At 37.6% G+C, this 22,148-nt stretch overlaps 1 protein-coding gene across 1 annotated transcript in view; it reads left to right on the forward strand.

Annotated features, from left to right (window-relative positions):
* garem2 (GRB2 associated regulator of MAPK1 subtype 2) overlaps window positions 1-22,148 on the forward strand; it is a 70,604-nt gene that overhangs the window by 44,538 nt on the left and 3,918 nt on the right. The window contains exons 3-5 of the mRNA XM_088928111.1: window positions 5,659-5,789; window positions 12,459-13,646; window positions 20,633-20,817. Of these exons, the coding sequence (XP_088784237.1) occupies window positions 5,659-5,789; window positions 12,459-13,646; window positions 20,633-20,817 (1,504 nt within the window). The remainder of the gene's footprint in view (window positions 1-5,658; window positions 5,790-12,458; window positions 13,647-20,632; window positions 20,818-22,148) is intronic.

Here is a 22,148-nt window from a genome sequence, read left to right on the forward strand (position 1 = left end):
TTTTCTAATTATAGTAAAGAAACCACTAATGTAACTTTAAACAATGGTGATGAATGCAACATTAGTGAATTCACACTGTTCTGAAGAGACAGGAAAGATAGGAGATTAGAAGTTGTAGAACAATATATCAAAAAGAGTATTCAGGCTCAGGAACTAAAGGTAGAGGTACAGTAGCAAGTCTCTGAAGTTACATGGGTTAGATTAAACAAAAAACATTCTAAAGGTACAGTGTTAGGAGTATGCTACAGTATAAATAGCCATTCTTATGTTAGTTGTACATTATTATTCAACACTTATATGATGTAGTTAAGAATTTGTTTTAAAAACAAAATTAGTTTTTATAGTAGTATATTAGTTTTTCCCACATAAACTGGTAAAGTCCTATGGGAATTTCAGCCGCAGAAACTGAAAATATTTAGTGGGTTAATCATTTCATTAGTGGGAGAAAACTGAAGGAGGATTAATATTAATACGTTTTTTATTTCTTATTAAATTTCTTTTTTAACTTTATTTTTATTAGTAATATTTTTTTACTCAGTTTGTTGGAGCATCTACCAGAGAAAGTGCTTGTATTGATTTAGTCTTTTCAAGCAATCAAGACAGAGTAATGCAAAAAGGAGTGAGAGAACCAATAGGGAACTGATAATATCATAATAACATAATATAGTGGTGAAGTAAACTGAAAACTGAAAAACTACAAGCAAAAAAAAAACCACCAAGAGATTGATGGAAAAGAAGATTATGATAATTGTAAATTCATTAATTTAGTCTCATTTTGGAATATTATTTTTACAGTTTTGGTCACCACATTATAAAATAGATAATGCTGCTGGAATTGGGTTCAGAGAAGAGCAGCCAAACACATTCTAGGGCTTATGGGAATGTACTGTACTGACAGGTTAAAGAGCTGAACAGAGAAGACTAAAAGGCATTCATCCAAGCATTCAGAATCGTTAAAGGTGGAGATAATGTCGACTATTCAGTATAAATGGTGAAACATTGAACCAGAGGGCACAAGTGGACACTATACTGTATGCATTTAAAAGCGAGAACAGTAGTGTGTAACAAGTTGACCATTTATGTTGCTTCTTTCAATAAAAAACTGAATAGAATTAAACATCAAAAGGCCACAATGAATCAAGAGTTCATAGGGAAGCTTGGAGTCACAGCACAGTCCAGTGAAGGTTTGAAGAAGTTTAATTGTGATGAAAATGGCCTTTTTGGAGAAAACTGAGGGAGACACACACAAGGTGCATTTCCGACATTGCCTCAAATTTCAATGGTGTTACAGAGGGTTTTAAAGTCCACGTCCAGCCATGGTCTTCCTATGTTATAATTATGAATGAGGGTTTGGGCGACTGTTACCAAAATGCTTCCACTTTTGGTCTTGTGGCCATTCCAGATGATGTTATCTCCACCTTTCAGCTATTTCTGAGATGTCATGTGCAACAGTTGTGTTAAAAATTCACTCAAGCTAGGTCAGGTGTAATGACCACACCAGTGCCAGATTTCTACACCATTTTGATATGTTGTCTTGCAAATTGGGTCAGTTACTTAGGATGCGACTTAAATTATGATATTGTTCCTTCAGTGGAGTCAGTATCAAGGCATGGGGTTCTGTTCTTGGTCCAGTCTTGTTTTTCTTTCTACTTACTGCCAGTGCATCAGATTTCCCATATTCAAGCTGTAACGAACAGTTCTTTCCGGACCCTATGCGGACGACACAATCCAGAATAGTGTGGAAGGAATACACTAGGGAAAAGTCATGCAGGAACAGGGATGAACGGGGGGGCGTGTCCATACGGTGCTGGTGATCTGGGGAGGTGTGGCCAAGGCGAGCAGTCCAGAATAAATCCAAAAGGGGAAATCCAAAAAGGAAAGCAAAAGGTCCAAGACTGGGAAATCTGTCCAAACAGGAGATTAAAATCAGGTGCCGGGTCGGAACCGGCGGGGGGAACGAGGACAGGAGCAGGAAGTTAAAAACATAACGGAGCCAGGCACAACCAGGTCCCGGGCTCGCACGATACGGGGATCAGATGCAGAGCCACGAGTAAGGTGCGCGCCTGGCTTATAAAGGCTAAATGAACCGGAGAGAAACAAGGAACAGGTGGTGGGAGTGATGCAAATGAGAAAGGGCTGGAGCGCCCTTAAGAGGAGGGGTTTGCGATCGTGACACAAGCTGTACATTTTCATTGATATTTTGATCATACACAATCTGTATTAACCCCAGTGATACCGCTCCTAAATGTATCTTATTGAAATGTGTTTCTGACAACAAAATGTGCAATTAAAGTCTGGTAAGACCACAACAGCTTGACTTGTCAGGTGGAAAAGTGTGCCTTGACGTCTATTTTAAAATGAGAAATTTCAATGTTGGATGTGTTTCAGGAAAAAGAAGTGTCTCAGCCATTAAAAATACTACAAAATTATCATTTTATAACTTATAAATATTGAAAACATAAGATCATTTTCATCATTTACTAATGCTAAGAAACTGACTCATGTTTCTGTCATCAAGTCTGGTGTATAGAGTACAGAAGTGCCTTTTCCGGTTTAGCCTTCTGGGCATCTGTACGGGTATTTTTAAGCTGCTGACTATTCATTAATTTTGTTATCTGTGATAATTGATTGGTATTTTATATAGAAGTGTGAAGTAACAGAGTGAATTAAGGGCATCATAAAGAAGATTTTAGATGTCATTGGGTCAACATTTTTTCCAATGAGGAACGATGTGATTTCATCAGGCAAGTGCTCTGCTTATGACAAATTTGCAAAGGACACACACATGTACAGTACTGTAGGTATCTTGGTTTCAAAGTCATATTTTTTCTTTCACCAAAAGTTTAATTCTGCTTATTCATATCTTAGCATTGAGGGTAATGATAGCGGAATACATTAGTGGAATAATAACAGTTTGAATAGAAGTTTTAGTAGAAATTTGGGTAGATTCTAATCTTGCACACTTCCACTTGTCTGTTAGATATGGTAAGTCTTGCGCCTGTGACTTCACCGAGCAGATCTCTATTGTTCCTCTCCCCCCACCCCCCCAGGAACTACCTGGTTCAATCTTCACAACACAGAGAGAGCGTCTGGGTATCCTCATCCTATCAGTGAGGCTGCCAAACTCCCTCAGCCAGACAAACAACGTCAAATATACTCGGCAAATTTTTTCTCTCCTTCACTTTGTATAAGGATCTAACCCAACCACTGAATTTCTTGTTAATAATACAAGTGGGGTTGACTTTGTGGGAGCAGATCAGATATACGGCACATGCTTTAATTTATCTAAACGTTAGATGAGATCTTGGATCAATGCATCGTATTCTGAAATAATCATATTCATATTTTTCATGTAGAGTATTTAAAGACTATACAGGGAATGTGGATTTTTTTCAGTGATTACAAGGAACAGTGCAGATCAAAAAAGTGACAAGATGAAGCATTGTGCATTGCCAGGCCGATGAGCTTTTCTATCAATCTGCCATTAAGTGTCTGCATAGTTTTCTTTTTAATTATGCTCAGTGGTTGGAGAGAGCTACTTTGGAAATGGGAAAGAAACTTGTTGCTAGGCAATGGAACTTGAAGGGTCTTCAGAGTCGTGTGAACTACACTCACAGCTGATAAACATCATCAGCACTGTCAAATATTCTGCAAGAAAATTCATTAAAAGCAAAGAATTGAACTCCTGGGGCAACTGGGCTGCTTAGCTGCAGTCACAGATGGGAAATCATTTACCTGTGAACAACTAACTTGGAAACTGGCGTTGAGAACTTAGCAACTCACTAACACCACAGGAATTTCGTATAATAAGTAATTGGTCTTAAGTCCTTGGAAAATGTTCTCCTGTTATTTCTGTCTGTCACGGTATGTATAATAGAGCAAAACTGCATCCATATTTTTACACTAAGAAATGATAAAAACAAGTTTAAGGAAATGACAACTAAATGAGGTCATTACTGTATATCACTGCACATTTCAGACTATGAACTGAACAAATGAAGACTTTTGTTCAGAAAGAAACAATTTAATATAAGTAGTGCTAATTACCATCATAGTACTTACTTCAGACACTGCTCATTTTATACACGTGTTCTATACAGTACTCCTTCATAACTGAAATCTATTTTTATTTATGAGTGCTTTTGAGAAAACTCAATGATAAGCCAGTACCACCTTCAAGATTTTGAAAGGTCTGGATACTAGTACTAAGTTTTAACAAGAACACATTGAAAACCTTTTTATTTCTTTTATTTTACAGCATTTAGCCACTTCTTATTTTGATCATGATTTTTTAATACTGCTTAATACTGACTAACATGGTATTAGTATGTTAAGAAATGACATTCTGTACCATACCTGTACCATACAGTAAATATGAGATCTAAAGTATGTTATCTTAATGATATCTCAAGAGAAGGATTTTTAAAAATATATTTCTTTTATTATGCAAACAATGCTCTTAAAATTGAATGACAAGTTCCAAAATCTATATTTTTTTATAGTGACCTTTAATTTTTTTTAATTGTTCATGGTTAAACAACAATGTTCCCTTGTTTCTTTTCCCATTCTCTTCCACCAAGTAAACATGCAGCATTAACTCCAACCAAATATCCTACCAAACCAGTACAGAGTGCTGATTTACTTCCAGACATTGAACTTTTGAATTTCCCTCAATATTAATGGTCTCATCTAAAGAGTAATGAATAGCTCGTAGTGCACTTCAATTGGTCATTGCTAGTTTCTTTTGAATACTGAAAATCTTGTGAAGAGTTCTTCTACATAACACAATGATTCCATTTCTAAAGCACAATTAGGGTAATAAAGCACTAATAAAATGGACAAAAGGCAAAGAAATCCCAACTCTCGCTTACAGTGTGAACTCACAGAATCCAACTCACTGTTCCAGGTACCAATGTTCAGTTATTTAATCTAAGGCAGGGGAACTCTTGTTTTTCTATCATCCTACATCTTATTCATCTTTGTATGTGCACTTGGCATCTCTGTAATACCTTTATATTGATTTATATTTCTTCAGGATATCATTATCATGTTCATTATCACAGTTACAGCAGCTCTTGAAATCAGAAGGATTTCATTCATGGCTCTGATTTACTTTTTTGTGCTCTTCTTTCGATCTTTCAGTCATATCATTTTCAACAACAGTAAAATTAGAAAACAATCAAAGGATTAATTTTGACAGTACTATATACAGTTTTTTCTTTGCGATCCATATTTCCTTTATTTTACAGCAGACCTTTTTTCTGTTTTGAGAAGTGTGTTGCCATTTAATTGTAAATTAACAGATTAATTCTAGGAATAGTCTGGCTAATTTTCAGCATTACGTAAACTGCACTTTATAGACCATTATAAAAATAATGATGGCAAACTCAAAGCACTATTAATTGGTCTCTTATGAATTCCTTCCATCCTCAGAGCACTCCATATGAACAATGAAACCTCTGCTTGAAAATGTATGAATAAACCTAAAAAATGATAAAATCGTAGATACATTCTTTGCTTTTCATTCTGTCTGATCAACAAAACACACAAATGTTTAGAGTTTAGTGAAATAATATTACTGTACAAGTACAATACAAAGTATAATTTCAGTCCAAAGACTGGATTATCTCTAATTTCCTTGTTTTTTTTTTGTTACAGGGAAGTTTAAACTGTTGGACCAAGACCGGGATGTGAGAGAACCTATACAGTACTTCAGCAGTGTGGAGGAAATAGCAAGTGTGTTTCCTGACAGAGTATTTGTGATGGAGGCCATTACTTTTAGTGTGAAGGTTGGTGATGCTAAGCATACAACGATATTTTGGTTGCAGAAATGTAAGAAAATGAAATAAGCATGTAGATGTGTTGAGGCTGAGTGCAGAGTGAGAGCGCAGGGGCCTCTTTTAACTTTAATTTCTGTTATTAAATACCTTGCATACTGTTGTTACATAGGATTTTCACATTTTTGTATCATTTGATTTCTAACTGCTTTGGTGAGGTGTAATTATGGTGACTTTTAATTTATGTGGAGTCATGCTGATAAATTAGTTTCTTAGGATAAAAAAGGTGTGATTTAGCAAGTATCCGGTGACATTTATTGACATGCTTCACTCTGGGAAGTAACATACTTTGCAATATTAACAAAGTTGTCTGCATTGTTTTATATCACTGTAACTACATTGATTGTTAACCTAACCAAATTGCAACCCCAGCTGAGAGACGACACCTGGTGTCTAATAAGTTTGGAGTTTGTGACTTCTCTCTGGAGCTACTATACCTGCTGAAGGTTTGTCTCTGTTGATAACAGTGTGTGGAGTGTAGGAAGTCAGATATAGGAGAGAAAAGCTAGGAGCAAAAAAAAAAACAAAACCAGAGAGACGGAGAATGCCAGCATTACACTTCTTCTACACTTTCTTTGTTGATAATACAAACCTATCATGCATTTGGGCGCTAAAGGGACTAGACTTGTATGTTACAGGAACTTGTATGTTTCTTACATGTTGTCCAGATATCGCCAGTGCAGGTCTGGGCTGTGCCATGAGCAGTCCTAGCAGTCCGAGCATTTAACGGGAAGCAAGATTTGCCTGAGTTTCTGTAGCAGACTTGCTATGGAGGAGAGTAAGTGTGGCTCAAGGGGAAGGCGATAGGAGGAAAGAGAGAATTCCTTCTCCAGTCAATGCTCTATGGTGATGGAATACAGAAAGTTCAGTTCTAGGTAGTGACACTGAGATTTCGCTTAATGTCAGAGAGCTGAACAGGGAATTGACCTTAAATAAGGAGCTCCATTGGAAGAATGGGGTACACCTCATTGATAACTTCATGGAGGCCTGGAGATGCCTCCTGAGTGAGTCTGCACAGGGTAAGACACAGACTCTGTGCTGAGTCCCTGTGCAAAGTGCTGGTTGTTAGGGGCAGCACTAAGATGTGTGTCAGTCCCAACCTGGATGTAACAGAAAGGATAACTCAAGGCTGACTCTCCTGTAGGTGTTGCCAGTATGGAAACTGTAGCAGGTGGCTCTGTCAACTACAAGTCCCTCATCTCGCACTGGGTGGTACAGCTGCAATGACTGAATGGGAGAGCTGAGATAAATAACAATAGGAAACTTTATTTTGGGAGTCAGGATAAGAATACAATTGCCAAATCAAAATAATACAAATTTGGAAATGTTTCCAAAGGCAGAATAGTCAGATTGATAGAACAAATTCAGGTCATCTTAAAACACACTGGATATTCACCAAAACTTTCAATTTTGCAATAGTCTAGGCCAGGAGTCCCCACCCTCGGTCCTACAAAGCCCCAATCTAGTAAGCTTTATACGTCAACTGAAATGACCTGTTTGTTAATGTTGGGAATACTTATACATTATTGATTTATAAAACAAGAAATTCATTAGACTCTCATCCTAGAGGTTCGACAGTTTCTGATGCAAATTATTTCTAAATTGCTTACAATGACAAACCATTAGCCAACATGTGTTTCTATATGTGAGATAAAGTCTTCTGATGGAATTCAACTTTCAAAGCATTTCCCTGCAGTCCAGTTTTGCTCTACTTGTTCTTCTCAATTAGTTATTTTGAAAAGAAAAACATGAATTTCATTTATGTTGTCCACTTTATGTCAAACTTTATAGCATTCAAACACCCACCAGTTGTCAGAAAGCCACTTACTGCCACTTGTGTCCAGATCTTGTCCTGGATGCTCAAGGCGTAAGGCAGGACTGCACCCTGCACAGGACTTGGGTGCATTGCAAAGTGCACAGCAAGCATACAGAGATAATTCCGAGAATCACCCTGGCCATTATACCTTTAGTGGCGGGGAGAGAAGCAGAGTCTCAGAGTATCTCGCAAAAGCCTATGCAAACACAGGGAGAACATGCAAATTCCCTAAAAAAAGACTCTTTAGACTGGAATTGAACCCAGGACCCAAGAGCAGTGAGGAAGCTGCACTCACTGACATGTGGCGCCGCTATGCCGTTCCAGCTTGATCGCCAAGATGATAACAACTATCACGATCATGCTTTTCCAAAAACACAAAGTGAGAACAAATTCTGCTCTGGACCAAACATTTTTAAAAAACTCCCCTGCTAGTCTCTGTGGGATATGTTGCCGTGGTATATTTACTTTAGATTTCCGTATTCTCCAATCCTGCCAAGAAATCCCAGTGCCTCACAGAACTGAATACTACTAGAACTTTGGGCTACTTCAGGAAACCCTAACATGTTAATGGAATGATGTGAGCTTATGCCAAGGGGAAGATATATGCAGTGCTGGTTCTGTCTGAGTCTTTTGAGCTTTTCTTTTGAACATAGTGTTTTTGAGACCAGTTAGGTTAGGGGTTTTGTTCTGTGAATGTGCATTTCGTGAGAAGTGATGTCACTGGCTGATGATCCTCTCTGTCAGTGTCCTTGTAGTCTCCTGAAAGGGGCTTTGTGGCTACGGCTTTCTTTAGACAGGGCTTGTCCGTAAATTTGAAGTGAAGGGACATTTAAATGTAGAATGCGGAGAAGTGATTCTTATGAGTTAGTCCTATGTAGACCAAGTTTTTCATGCATTGGATGCAAGTTTTGAAATACAATAAAAAAAGTTCTAATTTCAGTTGCTAATGATTTTTCTGACTGCATTTTACCAATCTAACTTTGGATGTTGAGACATTTCACTCAAGTCATTTTCGGTTTAGTTCAAGGATAAAGTGAAGTAATAGTAGGTCTTTACTGTGTCTGTACAGGTAGTTGAAACATAAGATTATGTACAGTATATAGATGGAACCCTGTTGTTGGAACAAAGCTGCTGGAATTCGATTTTTTTTTTTTTGGATTCATATCTTCTAATTTCTTAAGGAATGCAACAAATGAAGAGAAACCATTTGGCCCATCTATTCTGCTTGGTAGTTAGTAGCTAATTGATCTAAGGATCTCATCCTGCAGTTTCTTGAAAAAGGCCAGGGTATCAACAATCACAACATTGCTGGGTAGCTTCTTCTATACTCCCACAATTCAAGAATGTAAGAGTTGCTATACTATTTTCCTTTTACTATCATTTTCAAAAGTTGGAAGTTGTGTCAGAGTGGAAATTACATCAGCATGCCCTGTGACTTGGCCATTGTACTGGGTTTTTGACAAAATCTTGAAAAATTGTTTTCTTTGTAACTGAATCTCATAGATGTTTGAAAGTTAGTGGGTTGTTCTTTGTCACATCCATTACAAAATTATGATCATGACAAAGTGATTGGTCATCTGGTTCTGCCACTGTATTACTTTTTGGGAAAAATAAAGTTTTTCTCTGAAAAACTTTAGGATGAACAAAAGCAAAATATGGTATATACACAGTAGGTCAAGATTTTCCTGGCAAGACATTATGTTAAAAAAGTATAGCTGCAATAAGATAGTCAAATTGAAGGTATAATTTGGAATGCAGGAATTAATTTGGATTTTACTTTTGTGATAGACAGTAGTGTAACTAGGATAAGCATATGATCTTGGACTGGGATCGAGACACGATGTGATTTTAAAACTGCACTTAAAATCCATCCGTTTCCTAATCACGTCTTCTAACTCATGGTTGTGTTGGAGTGGAGGAGCTGGAGTCTATTTCAACAAGCGACAGGTGCAAGGCAGGGTACACCCTGGTACACCAGGTACACCCTGGTGGGGACACCAGTGCATAGCAGAGCAGACACACAGAAACAACACAGGTATGCATACTCACTGCTAAGGCCAGTTTTCCCAGAAGCCAGTTAACCTACGTTTATGTTTTTGGACTGTGAGTGGAAACCGTAGCATCCGGAGAAAACCCATGTGAACACAGGGAGAACATACAAACTCCATGCAGATAGCACCCACGGTCCAGGATTGAACCCAGGGCCCCAGCACTAAGAGGCAGTTATGCTAACCACTGTGCCACCCCTGCTCTTAAATTGATAGATATTCATTCGTGAATGCAATTTTTTTTCCTTTGCCGAGATGAAAACTGGTGCTTAATTCCCATGCCTAATAAACCTGTAACACTCATCAGCTTTTCCCTCTTAAACCTAAATGGAATGGGCACTTTCAAATCTCTCAACAACATTGTTCAGCTGTTCATTGATATGATAAATTTTCAGCTCAGCAAAAGCATGATATGAACCTTATTAATTCATGTCTTTCAATTTTCAGGGCAGCTTTTGAAATCCCAGTCTGCCTTAAAGTGACCTGGTGAACATAGAGTCATATGGTCCGATACAAAAATCCATCAGTGCTGAATTCAGAAATAATATTGCTTGTGACCTTTGGCTTCTTCTTAAGGTGAAATACAAAACAGTCTTATAGCTCCTTTGAGACTGCAAAGAGGGTCATGGATATTCTGAGACAGGAATATCCATAAATGTTCTGTCAAAACACACTCTTGACTGTTAAATAGTGGTTTGCCCACATAGTGATTGCTGCTTGCAGCCAACTTTTTATGATTTAAACAGCATACTTTAAGCAGCTAAAGTAAATTTAAAATAATTGTGATACAGGAAAAAAAATATTTATGACTAAATTGTGCAATGTGTGGCACTGCTGTACAACTGCGTCTTCCCCAAGATACATACTGTATAAAGAAATAAAGCTAATAAGTGGTATTATTTAACAGACGTTCTTGAAATGGTCATATTCTAATGTTATACTTCTACACTCCTACATACAAAAACTCTCGTGCTGCCCACTCTCCACATCTCTTTCCTAACACCCTCCAACCCCAACATCATATTTACAGCGGCTCTCTGGCTCATTCCTTGGAAGTGAAAGCCCCGATCCCCATTTCCTCAGCCAGGATAATTAGCACCAAATTATAAAACTCCTTTATATTGGGTGTCTTATTTCATCATTGTTAGAATTTGACTGAACTACCAAATTGACATAGTGGCATGCCAGTGGCATGGTTGTATGATTTTCTGATCCATTGGCAGACTTGTCTTTTTGTTTGGTGCATACAGTAGTTTTAGCATTCCGATTATGATGTAGATGCATTTATCCAAGATGACTAGCACTTACTGTTATGATATATTTGAGCTATTTTAGCTATTTTAGCAGGAATATCACAGTTCCCGTAATACATTTCAACAGCATTATTTACTACAAATAAAATTATATGGGTTTTGGTGTTTGGTTGTGTGGTGTTAGAAGGAATATGTGATAGACTTTCCTGAGAAGTATATTATAATTTTCTCATAATGCAGCCTAGATCTTTTGTTCCAGCAGATGGTGCATCAGCCATTTTACAAGAATATTTCTGTTAAAAGTTCCACATGACTGAACCTTTTAAAATCTGCATTATTGTCAAATGCCTGAGCATTTACTGTCACTTTCAATTACACGTTTAGGAGGAAAAAGTGGCAGTTCAATATTGCCCCTGAGTGGAAAAGGAATTGTATAAACTGTTAAATCTGAATAAAAGAAGAAGAACTATTTAAAGGCATCCTGTCCTCTTTCAAAATTCTCCTTTCACGTGTCTTCCTGTATTTTTGTCAGGAAGCACTTCAGATAACTACTTACTTCCTTGCCTCTAGAGCAGTGCATGGTTACTGTAATACTCTCATAATATATATAGATTATATTATATTTATTTTGTTGGGTCACTTCTTTATTGGGATTTATTAAATATTTGTTATATGTGTGATATATGTGTAATGGGTTGGCTTTTATTTTGTTGTTTGCTTGTGCTTTGTTAATTTAACTATGTTTTATTGGTCAAATGTGATAAAATAGTATGTTGTGAATAGCTATCTGTTTTATGTTTCTGAAAACATTCTGACCATCTCATATACTTTATTAGTGCTTCCTTGGATTATTTACAGTCTGTTTCCTGAGGTTTAGGACATCAAAAATAAAGAGATTTGATCACAAATGCAACAGTGGCCTTGAGATCTCAAAACCCATCCCTTTGCTGTAGTAAGTCACAGGATTCCAAGTTGCTTGTATCAGTTCTTTCATCATGACCTCATGCATATTTGATTTTCTTCTTTCTAATTTCTGTGCAGGTTTGTTATACAAACCCAGATTTTGTTGTAGTTAATTTGCAGGTGAAGGCCACACAACAAATATGAAACCAAAACAGCATTACAGAAACAGAACTCCACATTCTTGAGCATTTCAAAGTAACGTTGACATCTGAAAACAAGTACAGAAATAACATTTTGAACTGTTAGTTTGTACAGTACATCCATAAAACATATGAAAGCTCTTTTCAAAAGAGTTTTTTTTCTTTTGCCAGTGAGCATTGACAGTGTTATTTTTTGGAGCAGTCAATAGTACCTTTTGCAATCCTTCATTTGGAAGGACTGCTCGTACGTGAATTTTGTCATCTATTATTTTCTCCCCATTTGCCACATTTTATTGTGTTGTGGCTTTACTTTGTTTAAGACTTCAGTGTCAAATGCCCCATTTGATGGCAATTCAATCTCAGGTAAAGTTGAAACTCACTTGTGTATGCTTTCGTTGCAGGTTGTTTCAGGGGAATTCAGTGAAGACAGCGAAGCGTATAATTTCACACTGCATGCTGGTGACGAACTTACACTAATGGGCCAGGCTGAAATCCTGTGTGCCAAAACAGTAAAGGAGAAATCCCGTTTCAACACCATCCTCCGAAAGCTGGGCAAGTCCAACACCTTGAGCAAGCAAGTGAAAGGCAAGATGCCCTGCCTGATCTGCATGAACCACCGGACCAACGAGAGCATCAGCCTGCCCTTTCAGTGCAAAGGCAAGTTCAGCACACGCAGCCCCTTGGAGATCCAGATGCAAGAGGGCGAGCACACAATCCGCAGTATCATTGAGAAGGTCCGACTGCCGGTTAATGTTATGGTACCAAGTCGTCCTCCCAGGAACCTTTACGATCTCCACATTATCCGGGAAGGTCACCGCTATAAGCTGGTGAGCATCATTTCCAAGACGGTGGTCCTATGTTGCATCTTGAGGAAGGAGGAAGTGACCCCTTTTCACTTCCTGCTGCTAACGGATATGCCCCGGTTCTTGCTTCCCGAGGGCTTGCTCCGGGGGGATCCCCTGTTTGAGAAGGCTGCTCACGAGACCTCTCTTTTCTGTCAAGAGCATTTCAACCCTGACGAGTATTCTAAGGCGGTGCGGGAAGTGAAAACGGATTTCACAGAGGAGTGCACCAGCCCCCGGCGCATCCGCGTTTGTCTTCAGGGCTTTACTTCCAACTCGCTGAACTACGCACGTGAGGACCTGACCCAGTCCTTCCAGCGTCTGTCCCTGTGTGTTTACAGTGGCACGCTGATGCACACCAATGGGGACCTTCACTCTCAGGGCTGTAGGGATTCCTTAGGGGAGCAGCAGGTTATGCCACACGAACTCCTGACCCCCAATGAGGGAGGGGAAGGCGAACGGGAGTATATGACGCCTGACTGGGTAGAAAATGAATTCCGAACTGCAGATCAGCCCGAGATCCCCTATGAGGAATTATGGACCAATCAAAACCCTGGGAATTACACAGAAGCCAGCGGGAATCCAGCGGTGTCAGAATGTGGAGGAAAAGGGGAACCAAATCTCATTTCCTTCCATTCATCCACATCATCTTTAGATGGAACTATGGGACCCTCACACATTGCTGTCAAGCAAATGGAAGAGAACAAAGTGCCAACTCCACCTCCTGTACCTCCCAAATCTGAAGCTGTAAGTACTGCTTGCTCCTTAGCTCGTTATCCTTAGATGGTAGTTTTGGATCAGTAACACATCAGTTTCTTTTATTCACACTATAGGTACATAGTTAATCATATTAGTAATTCTGAGACTGAGTCTCAGACTAAAATAAATATGTCTATATGAATCAAGCTTTAGTGCATCTTGTAATACTTCGCCCATTGTTTGTTTTTGTATTGCTTACTTTTTCTTAAGACAATTGATTGGCAAAAGCAAATATTATAACTTAAACAAATGAATACTTAATCGCACCATATCTCATCTTTGAAAAGAATGATATCATAGGTACGGTTGCAAACGAGAGGAGGCCTATTTAGCCCATTTGATGTTTAGTAGCTAATTGATCCAAGGATCTCCTCCAGCCAATTCTTGATAAAAGCCAGGGTATCAGCAACAACTTAGTAGCCTATTCCATTCTCCCACAATCCTTTATGTAGAGAAGTACTTCCTGTTCATGGTGTGAAATGTATTTCTCCATCGTTTCCACTTGTACCCGCTGGTTGTGAAGAAATCTGCTGGGCTGCCTTGTCAACGCCTTTGAGACTTTGTAATACTTGCATGAGGTCACCTTGTGGTCTTCTATTTCCAAAAGTAAAAAGGTCCATTTTATATTTAAATTGGTTTTTGATACCTACATTAAAAATTATCTGCCAGGTGCTTGACCAGCCTTAAATGTTATCTAATTCTTGTATTTTATTTGCTGTTACACATATTTGCATATTCTCCTAACTTGGTATCATCTGCAAACATGACTAGTGTTCTAACTATACCAGAACCCAGATCATCAATATAAAGGAGTAGTGAAGAACAGTAGAATTCGTAGAAAAACAGTGGTCCTTTAATAATTCTTAAATTACAAGACATATAATATTTTCATGTCCTTCAGAAATTAAGGCACTGACACACTGCTCTTTTTCCAAAGCAATCAGCATGTATATCTTTAAATCAATCAGATACTACTTTCTTTCAAACAGGACTGCACAATTAATCAAACAGGATGATTAATATTAACTGTTCTTGGCTTTGATTTAGTTTTTGGAGCCTTTAGAACCTGTCCCTTAGTTATTATATTGTCTTCTTTAAAGTAGAACGGTGGTGTGGAGGTCAGCATTGCTGCCTAGTGGTGCTGGGGCACTGGATTCAATTCTGCACCTGTGGATGCTATCTGTGTGAAGATTTTATGTTTTCCCCATGTTTGCATGGGTTTTCTCTTGCAGTCCAAAACCATACTTGTAGCTTAAATGATATCTGGGGAAATTGGCCATGGTGTGTGTGTGTTTGATGCTTTGTGTGCCCTGCGATGGACTGGTGTCCTGTTCAGGATGCATTCTGCCTTGTGCCCATTGCTTGCTGGTATAGGCTCCGGCTTCCTTGTGACCCTGAATTGAAAGAAGTGGTTAGAAAAAGGGTGGATGGATTGAGGGGTGTAATGTCATAGCTTAGCACTCAGATACACATACATTTAATAAGCCTGAAGGAATTCTACAGTAGCTTTCACATAAGGCCCCATATGGTGCACTCTTTTCAGTGTTGTATAAGTCAAGGCATAAAAAAAAATGTTGGGAATATGATGGCAATATGGTGGTGACATCTTAATGTTTCTTTCTGTTACTCCTAGTTCAGTTCCCTATGTATTAAACATTTGATAACTTTAGTAGATGCTCTGGACATAACATTAAAATCAATGGTCAAAATCCTTTACCTCTACAGCTCTGTTGTATGACAGCTTCTCTTTCAACCCCGTGTTTATATTCATTCAGGTTTAACTTACCTGGATTTGAAGATTTCCTATAATTTTCAGCAGACAAGTAACAGACCTAGTTTGTTATACCTAGTTTCATTTAGAGAGGGAACAGCCAGGGCTCTCATGGATGACAGTACAGTGCATCAAGGGTCTTGGTAGCCTTTCTGTACCTAATTTCAATTACAACAATTGGTATTTCCAGTAGAGTGTGTTTTGAACATGCTTGGATTCCACAGCATTAGCCTCAGGGAGCCTAACTGAGGAAGCTTTAATGAAGTCAATTAGGCACCGGGATGTCTTAAATTCTGCTCGTAAGAGAGGTATTGTCTCTTTTCAAATAGGACCAGTCATTGCAAACTCACATTTGGAGGAAAGTCAACTGCTTTCTTGGCAGCCCCACAAAATTTATGAAGCTTTCACCAATTTGGAACAATTTCCTCTTACTGACAGGTTGTCAGTCCTTTACTTACCCACCCTTAGCGATGTCTTTGATCACCATGGCCTGTGCACGTTTCAGGAACCTCAGCTTACCTACTGTATTTGCTTTATCTCAGACTCTTTCGCCCTTTGTCCCAATGGTGTGCCACAGGGCACTGCTTTAACCTGTCACTAAGTGGCTTATGTGGTTGTTTCAAATGTGACCACAAGGATGTTCCTCTCCATATGACATTAATCTCTTGTCAAAAATTGGTCTCTACCCAGGTGCCTTAGTATTGTATAAAGAATTTCAGAAACTGGATGTTAATCCTTATTGAGATGCAGTGTGGCACGAATCTCTTTCTTTAAAAAACATAACATACCAGCTAATGTATTTACAAAAGCCCACACTGATGGTTTGTGATGAAGATATCTCCTGCTTAGGTTTGCCCAGATCTGGTACCTACCTATAAGTGTTTTAGGATTGATAATTAGGACCTTGGATATAATGGTGTGACTTTTCCATTGAGCCCATAAGCACTCAATTATCAAGCACATTCAAGCACAAACATTTTTGTTTGCTGAACTAATTGCAGCTAAATAAATCTGTTTTATACAGCCGGGTAGAGATACATACTTTTAACTCACACTTGGTTATATTGATTTGTGGAAACTATTCTGGAAAGAAAACTAAAGAAATTATTAAATTTTACTAGGGTAGAAACATGGATGGGTGATCAATTGCAATTTCTTGATTCAGAACATGTTTATGAAGCTCCTTTTGTCTTTGTTGTGTGAGCTTCTGCATTTTTGTTTTTTATGTTTTATCATTTCAAAATTAATACAAATGTTTGGAAATAAATGGTACAGACAACTTCAGTATAGGACTTCTCAATTCTGAGTTTTATCATGCTTCCAAAGCAGATTAGTTTTCTACAGTACAGTATATAGAATTACAGTAAACTTTATATAACAAATGTATATTTAATTAGCTATTGTAGCCAAATATGTAAAGCGTATATAACATCTATATATCAAGTATTATATATCAAATCAAGTGTAATTTTACAGGGATAAAATCCTTTGTAATAATTCATGCAATTGATACTCTCACATATATACAATAGAACAATCTTTGTGTTAATGGCCAATGAGAAAATTATGGTTAAGCAAGCTAGGAGATTTTTTTAAAATATAACTGGTCTTTTGCAGCCAACACACAGATTTTGCATTTTGAAATCATTTAGCAAATGAAAATAAAAATATCAAAACATAATTAGCAGTACTTAACATTGTACACGGTGCCTAAGCCCTGAAGTGTTCCATTGAGTTTGGTTTTCTGTGTAGAACCAAGCAGAGGAGTTGGCTGTCAATAGCGAACAGACTTTCCAGCATCTTGCTCTTCTCTGAATTATACCCTCTGCTGACTTCCTCACAAAGCCTTGCATGTTCCCCTATAATTTGTCAGTGTCACAATCTAGTGAGAACCTGGCATGAAACTGCCCAGATTTCTCCCACGTCTGTCATTTCAAAACTATAATACGAATGCTTGCAACTGGCTTGCCATCCTGCCCTTTTCTTTCTGTAATCGTACCATTAAGAGGTTAGATCGCAGTGTCAGCCAGTTATAATGCTCTATAGACCTAAGCAATGGTATTTGTTTCTATATTGGGTTTTTACATCCCAATCAGTTATTCAGATTATTTCTAAACTGTACTATTCATCCCTAATATACATAGCCTTAAGATTTAAGATTTAAGATTATGTAAAGTATCTCTTGAAATAGGATAAAGGTTTGAGTCACTTGAAATACTGGCTGAAACACAATTTATATGTTAGATAATTTTAATGCACCTACAGATTTTACTTCTCTAACTATGGATATTTAAATATTTGTATTACCCTTTATATACAGTAGACAATGGAATATTGTCAGTTTGCTTTTCCACGTTTTGTTAAAAAACTACATTTTTAACAACAGCTTTAGCACTGTGGAATTGAAGCTCATTATTTTTCTAAAGATTTTTTTTTAGAATTTACCATGCATTACAAGTGTCTGTTTGTTCCTTCTGGAATTTTTCTCTGCAAAGGAATAGAGCTTTAAAAGCTTATAAGGAACTGTTTTCCTTCTGTAGCCTTACCTTAGTTATTGTGTGTACAGTTATGGAACAGTGTTATTCATGAGACCATTCAGTTAAATCTTTTTTTTTATCTGTAGAATTGTCTTTTGAAGTCTTTACCACATGTTATACAGAGAAGTTTTTGTCCTGTTTGATCATAAATGCATCTTAATCTTTGTCCCATGGAGCATATTTATCTATTTAACATTGTGTTGGTAAAATCACCATTTTTTCATTTCAAGTGATATCTGATATTCAGAGTAAATAACAACAGATAGGAGCCACCTTGTTAGGATTAGATGGGTATAATTCTGGGTAATTCTTCATTGTACTGGCAGAAAGCCTTCAGGAGGTACGAAGTTGTTTTGACTTCCTGTACAGTCTAGTACTGTCAAGTGAAGTGATGTGAACTTTTTTCATCTACCCATCTATTTTCTAACTGCTTCTTCCAATTCATGGTCGTGGGGGAGCCAGAGCCTTTTCCAGCAAACAACAGGACCAAGGCAGGGTACTTTCTGGACAGGATGCCAGTCCATCGCAGGGCAGACAGACACAAACACACAAACACCTAGGGCCAATACTCCAAGATGGTGATTATAGTGATCACCGGAGGAAAACGTGTACAAAATGTAAACAGAATGCTACTATAGATAGTTTAGTAGTTTTATATAGTTTTATAGTTTTCTGACATATGGCCAGTGAGCCATAATAAATAATTCACACAGTTTAAAATAGCTTTTTAATGCAGTTCCAAAAGAGAGGAAATGTAATTTTCAGTATCTCCTTTGATGAACAGCAACTCCTTGCTTATTGCAGTAATTTGCTTTTACTTGTTTTTCTTCAGCAGCTTTTGGAAAGGATCATTCATTTAGGGGTATAAATATTTTAAAAACCAGGAATAGCGTTCAGACTAAGTAAGCATTTAAAAGCAAGTGGAGGCCACGTTAACTCTTGGATCAATTAGAATATGCCGATATTCCCTCTATATTTCTGACAACAATATTGTTACATTTTAGTTGTTCTGTGCATTGTATATTACTGCTATTTTTGAAGGAATTCAGCTATGTGCATGATATCTAGTGAGAGTATCTAGAAATTTGAAGTAATACTGAAAATCTGAATTAAATGCATTGTTGCAGTAATGCCTTTACAAAGTGTTGAATAAATTGGAGATTGCCTAGACAATTTTGAATAGTTTAATGTGGAAATAAAAAAGGAAAAATCATAACAGGATTGCAAGCCTTTATTTGATCGCTACAAAAATATTGCAACAGAAATGCAATTTTTTTCAAACTCTCAGATATTTTGCGTTCTATGTGTATTTCAGCCCTTGGCCTTTTAATGGCTTGGATGGTTTCTATAGTGATGAGTAAACACACTTCCTGTCAACAAATTTCCATCTCACCACTGAACCCAGGGCATGGTAGACATATGTCAACACAAACAGCATGATTACATCGTAAAGCTAAAGTACAGATTTTTTTTATTGAGTTTTAGTATTTACCAAGATGATGACTATAATTACAGTATAACGGTATGAAGATACAACCTATTATTCTTGTGTGCTGTTGGGCATAGGTGACTGCAATAAAATTAAGCAAATACTAAAATGGTTTGTACTGCATATTGCTGCTCAGACATGACTGTAATGTACATCTTATTTGGTTCAGGGTACAGTGCCGGGCAGAGAAGCCTTTCCCTGGAATGTTACTGCACTGCAGTGTAGGGGAGATGTGGACTCACAGTTGGAAGACTGGGTTCTCAAATACTTGAGTGAACTGTGAACACTGCTGTTGTACCTTACTATCTAGGGGGGAGTCATAGCACTCACTCTAGTGCTATGGAAACTAGAAACATAGAGCTCAACCTACACTCAGAGCAAATGCCTCTACTCGTTCACAGATCACTGTGATCACTGTGAAGTTTGTCTTATATTTTTTTTTTACATACAGTATTTATTTCCCACAGTGCTCCTAAACACTCATATCTGTGTCATTTTCTATATCCAGATGGCTAAAACTGTTAGGTTTCTGGGGGTGGAACTCTGTGACCAGAAAGATCATTTGTTCTATTGTAAAATCCAGCAATATATGCTTTGCCATTGAAGAAAGTTTCCTCCCTTTCCCACGGACCTTGAGAATGAATAGCTTTGGTTTCAACCAAACCCAGAACGTACCAAAAATGAGTGCTTGTTAATGAAGGGCCTAAACAACTTAATATGGTTATGCCTCCAGGGTATCTTAAAAATAAACCTTTTGTTATTTTCAAAATAGGAACTCTATTCAGATTATTCCCTGTCTAAAATTGAATTTTGATGGGAATTCGACTAAAATAGACAGAAGCTTGACTTCAAGAACAGGAATAAAACAATTTGAATAAATCAATCGTCCAGTTAAATAAGAAGTCAAACACTTTTTATATATTACACTGTATTTCTAAAGAAGGAAATAGGTAAACTAAGGTTAATCAGATTCTGCTTGGTAAGTAAAGAATATGCTGTTAATATTATGGTATGGTACTCGGTCTGATATCTTATGTTCAGATGATGTACTGTATGCAGAGCAGAATAAATGGTTAAAAGCACAGCTAATGGGTAGAAATGAACTGTGTCAACATGAATATTATGAAAAGAAAGAATTACAGTGTAATTACAGACAATTTCTTCTTTGTTTGTACAGGTAAAAGAAGAGTGCCGCTTTTTAAATGCTCCCCCAGTACCTCCAAGAGGCAGCAAAGGAGTTCCTGCTCCCAGCCCCCCAGTTCCTCCTCGATTTCCAAAGGCCCAGCTCCATCAAACCCAGACCCAGCCCAACCACTCACCAAACCCCAGCCTCTCCTACTACTCCTCCGGTCTTCACGACATGTGAGCGCTTTGCCGCTGTCTTTCTCAGTCTAAATGAAATGTGATGTTGTGAAATGTTTTGAGTTCTCAGCAGAAATCGTTAATAGAAATCCATACAGCAATTTAAACCTGACAATCCTAGGACTTCTTTTTTTTTTGTAAAAGTGAAAGTATTAACACAGATGTGATAGCCATATCCAGATTTGGCCTTTATGACTTCTCCCCCGCACAAATGACTTCGCTATTAAAATCTGTTTCCTGTCCATTTCCCCTTTTGTGTTGTTCCCATGCTCTAAAGGCTTTTTGATGCACTAGAGCAGAACAACATATTTCATCCTTGAGGTGTGTGTTCTGCGGTGTTAGGACAGTAGTTTGGCTGGGACACTGTTACATTATTATGTATTTTAAAACAGTTACCCTGCTAATTACTGTTACTGTTGTCCAGAAGTGCTTTCCATTCTTGGCCCTTTTTAATAGAACAGTCCATAGCCACAGAATAGCAGAACAAACAAAGGCTGAAAACAATTCCTACCTGTCTGTGTACAAAACTTGCTAAGGACCACATCTTGGACACCTTTCTGATTCTGACAGCAGTCTGAAGTGCAATACAAATGTAGAGTCCCAGAGGAACTCATTATTGTTACAGGTTATCATTTTGCATGACTCCAAACTTGTCCTTCCAGAGAAATTGACACGACATTTTGTATGTGTTTTGTTACTGATTATGTGCTGCTGAGATGGTTATATACAGTATATACTGTATATTACATATGGCATTTCTGTAAAATCCCAAAGATTAGAAATATTCCACTATGGTAAATGAACAAAAAACAAAAAACATCATGAGCATGAGTTTAGATAAAATGAATATTGTGTGATAATTAGGTCATGTTGAATGTCTTAAAGAATAGACTGCATTCAGCATAGTAACTAATTGCTTTTCCTCACTTGCCTCACAATTCATTTCAAATTTTGAAAATTAGAACGGTTGTTAATACACTTCTAAGTAATTTCAAAGAACTCCATTAACTATTCATACAACAGCCTAAATGTGGTGGATATCACAAGTCCTTTGACAAAGTTTTTTTTTTAAATCAGATTTGCACAGGAGCAACAGCTGTTTCCTGGATTCTTTCTGGATGGGAAAGTAAATCTAATGATGTTGTTGGGAATTATTTTGTTGACATTGGAAAATAACAGATTTGGAAGTGATCACTGTGTTGGACTGGAACACATTTTGCCAAAGGTTTGGGAATCCTCATATAATTACAATCGGGCTTCCATCACTTGTTTTACCTCCAAGGCCATTTACTCTCTTCAGAACAATCTGCATTTTTTACAGATTAATTTTT

The sequence above is a fragment of the Atractosteus spatula genome, chromosome 2 (genome assembly GCF_055471065.1).
Source record: "Atractosteus spatula isolate fAtrSpa1 chromosome 2, fAtrSpa1.hap1, whole genome shotgun sequence".
NCBI classification, from domain to species: domain Eukaryota; kingdom Metazoa; phylum Chordata; class Actinopteri; order Semionotiformes; family Lepisosteidae; genus Atractosteus; species Atractosteus spatula.